Source organism: Phytophthora parasitica (genome assembly GCF_000247585.1).
Source record: "Phytophthora parasitica INRA-310 unplaced genomic scaffold supercont2.35, whole genome shotgun sequence".
NCBI lineage: Eukaryota > Oomycota > Peronosporomycetes > Peronosporales > Peronosporaceae > Phytophthora > Phytophthora nicotianae.
Genome location: NW_008649021.1, coordinates 295,719 through 297,328, shown reverse-complemented (window position 1 = coordinate 297,328; position 1,610 = coordinate 295,719). Strand labels below are relative to the sequence as shown.

The following is a 1,610-nucleotide window of genomic DNA, read 5'->3' as shown; positions in this document are numbered from 1 at the left end:
TTCAACGGCCTCTATCGCTCCTCACTTTGGAATTTACTCAGTGGGACACACTTCGCAAGCTCCAGGAACGGTCAAGCTCACAACATGGGCCTCTACAGCGTCGTCTTCTTGATCACTGTTGCTATTTTGCAGAGCGCTACTTCTTTTGCTGCGGTCCCATCGAATGCCTTGGCTGTGGATTATTCGCCTAATGGCAACGAGCGCGGCGCCCTTATTACTAGGCTTCTGAGAAGTAATAACGGAGTGGACAATGGCGAGGAAAGATTAGTCTGGTGGGAGCAGCTCACAAAAGTGCTCAAGCGGGATGATGTGATGGTCAAGAGGCTGTTGGAGAACGGAGAAACCCCCCATCAGGCTCTCGTTTCACTAGGTTTAAACAAGGGAGCTGGTAACCTCATTTCTGATGCCAAGTTTGGGAGGTGGTTCAAGGCCGTTGCTAAGACCAACAAGGACAACTGGGATATTGTAATGCTTGCGGCCCTCCGACAGGATCGTACAGAAGCAGAATTGGCCAGCCTGATCCTTGCGGCGAAGAAAGGGAGGAACAAACGTATCGCCAAGAAACTCGAGGAAGCTCAGTTCAAGAAATGGCTCGATGATGGTTACTGGCCGTCAGACGTCATTGAAAAAGTGTACAAGCTGGGTCCGGGTACATGGACTAGAACTGACGCGAAGCCAGTTAGGGAGGCATACAAGAAGTATTTCCGCAAGATGCGCCCAGGACTATTAACCTAACACCTTTGCAACACGTAGCGCCATCTTAAGTACTACAGGAACCGCAGTTTGACAAATTGCTTTTTAAGGCAATTTATTTTAATGATTTTTTTCGCGATGACATGCTACTTTGACTGCTTTTCATTGCTATTGCGGATGTTTTCTATCTAGTATATCTACTGGATTAATCGTATAGTAGTATAATTGTACGCCTGTACTTAAACTGGTGATAATGTTGTTTATGGGCATATTTTCTCTATTTTGAGAGATTATTACGTACTAGTATATCTTTAACACGCTCTATCTTTGTATAAACAAAAACGAGATGTACGTCGTAGCGACACTAGATTTATGACGCCACTGTGTTGATAATACTTTAATTCTTCTAATTAAAGGGCTTCATGTTCAAGCATTATGTTCTTTTGCTACTATAAATAAGACAAGATTTGCTGAACACAATTTCATTTGTAAGTGGACGATACGGAGACCTGTTTCTTCTTACGAATACAAATGGTACTTCATTTTGACAGATGCATTGAACTTCTCTAACTAAAGGAAATTTGTAAACTACAGTTATCCAACAAGAATTATAGTCGGTAGGGTACCTTGTTTTTACCACGTATTGCTTGTAACAGCCCGCAGGGGCTTTACGGGATCCCTATGAAGGATGAATTAGCAATCGTAAATGTGAATGCACTTTTTAGTTTAGGCGCCACACTGAACATCGGATCCCTTGTCGGAGCAACTGCCGCCCTTCTCCAGGTACTTTTGGTGAGCTTCTTCAGCGTCCCAGAACTGCTTGGCCTCCTCGATCTCCGTGACAATAGGCTTGTCCAATGTCTTCTGATGCTCCTCCTTGGACGCCAGCGCGATCTTGTGTTGCTCCTCATTCTGGT

General features: G+C 44.5%; 4 protein-coding genes across 9 annotated transcripts in view; 3 read left to right on the top strand and 1 right to left on the bottom strand.

Moving 5' to 3' along the window:
* Positions 1-2, top strand: part of PPTG_12666 (alpha,alpha-trehalose-phosphate synthase (UDP-forming)) — a 3,616-nt gene extending 3,614 nt beyond the window's left edge. For all 5 annotated transcript variants that reach the window (XM_008909824.1, XM_008909826.1, XM_008909823.1 and 2 more), the window contains one exon: positions 1-2. This exon is cut by the window's left edge. The gene's annotated coding sequence lies outside the window, so the exon portion shown is untranslated.
* Positions 1-1,610, bottom strand: part of PPTG_12664 — a 2,715-nt gene that overhangs the window by 345 nt on the left and 760 nt on the right. The gene's annotated exons all lie outside the window — the stretch shown is intronic.
* Positions 36-755, top strand: PPTG_12665 (hypothetical protein). Its single transcript, XM_008909821.1, has one exon. The coding sequence runs from the start codon at positions 85-87 to the stop codon at positions 733-735; it is 651 nt and encodes a 216-aa protein (XP_008908069.1). The 5' UTR covers positions 36-84; the 3' UTR covers positions 736-755.
* Positions 1,161-1,610, top strand: part of PPTG_12663 — a 2,878-nt gene continuing 2,428 nt past the window's right edge. Inside the window, exon 1 of one of the 2 annotated variants that reach the window (XM_008909817.1) lies at positions 1,161-1,541. The gene's annotated coding sequence lies outside the window, so the exon portion shown is untranslated. The remainder of the gene's footprint in view (positions 1,542-1,610) is intronic. The other variant, XM_008909818.1, reaches the window with a different exon arrangement.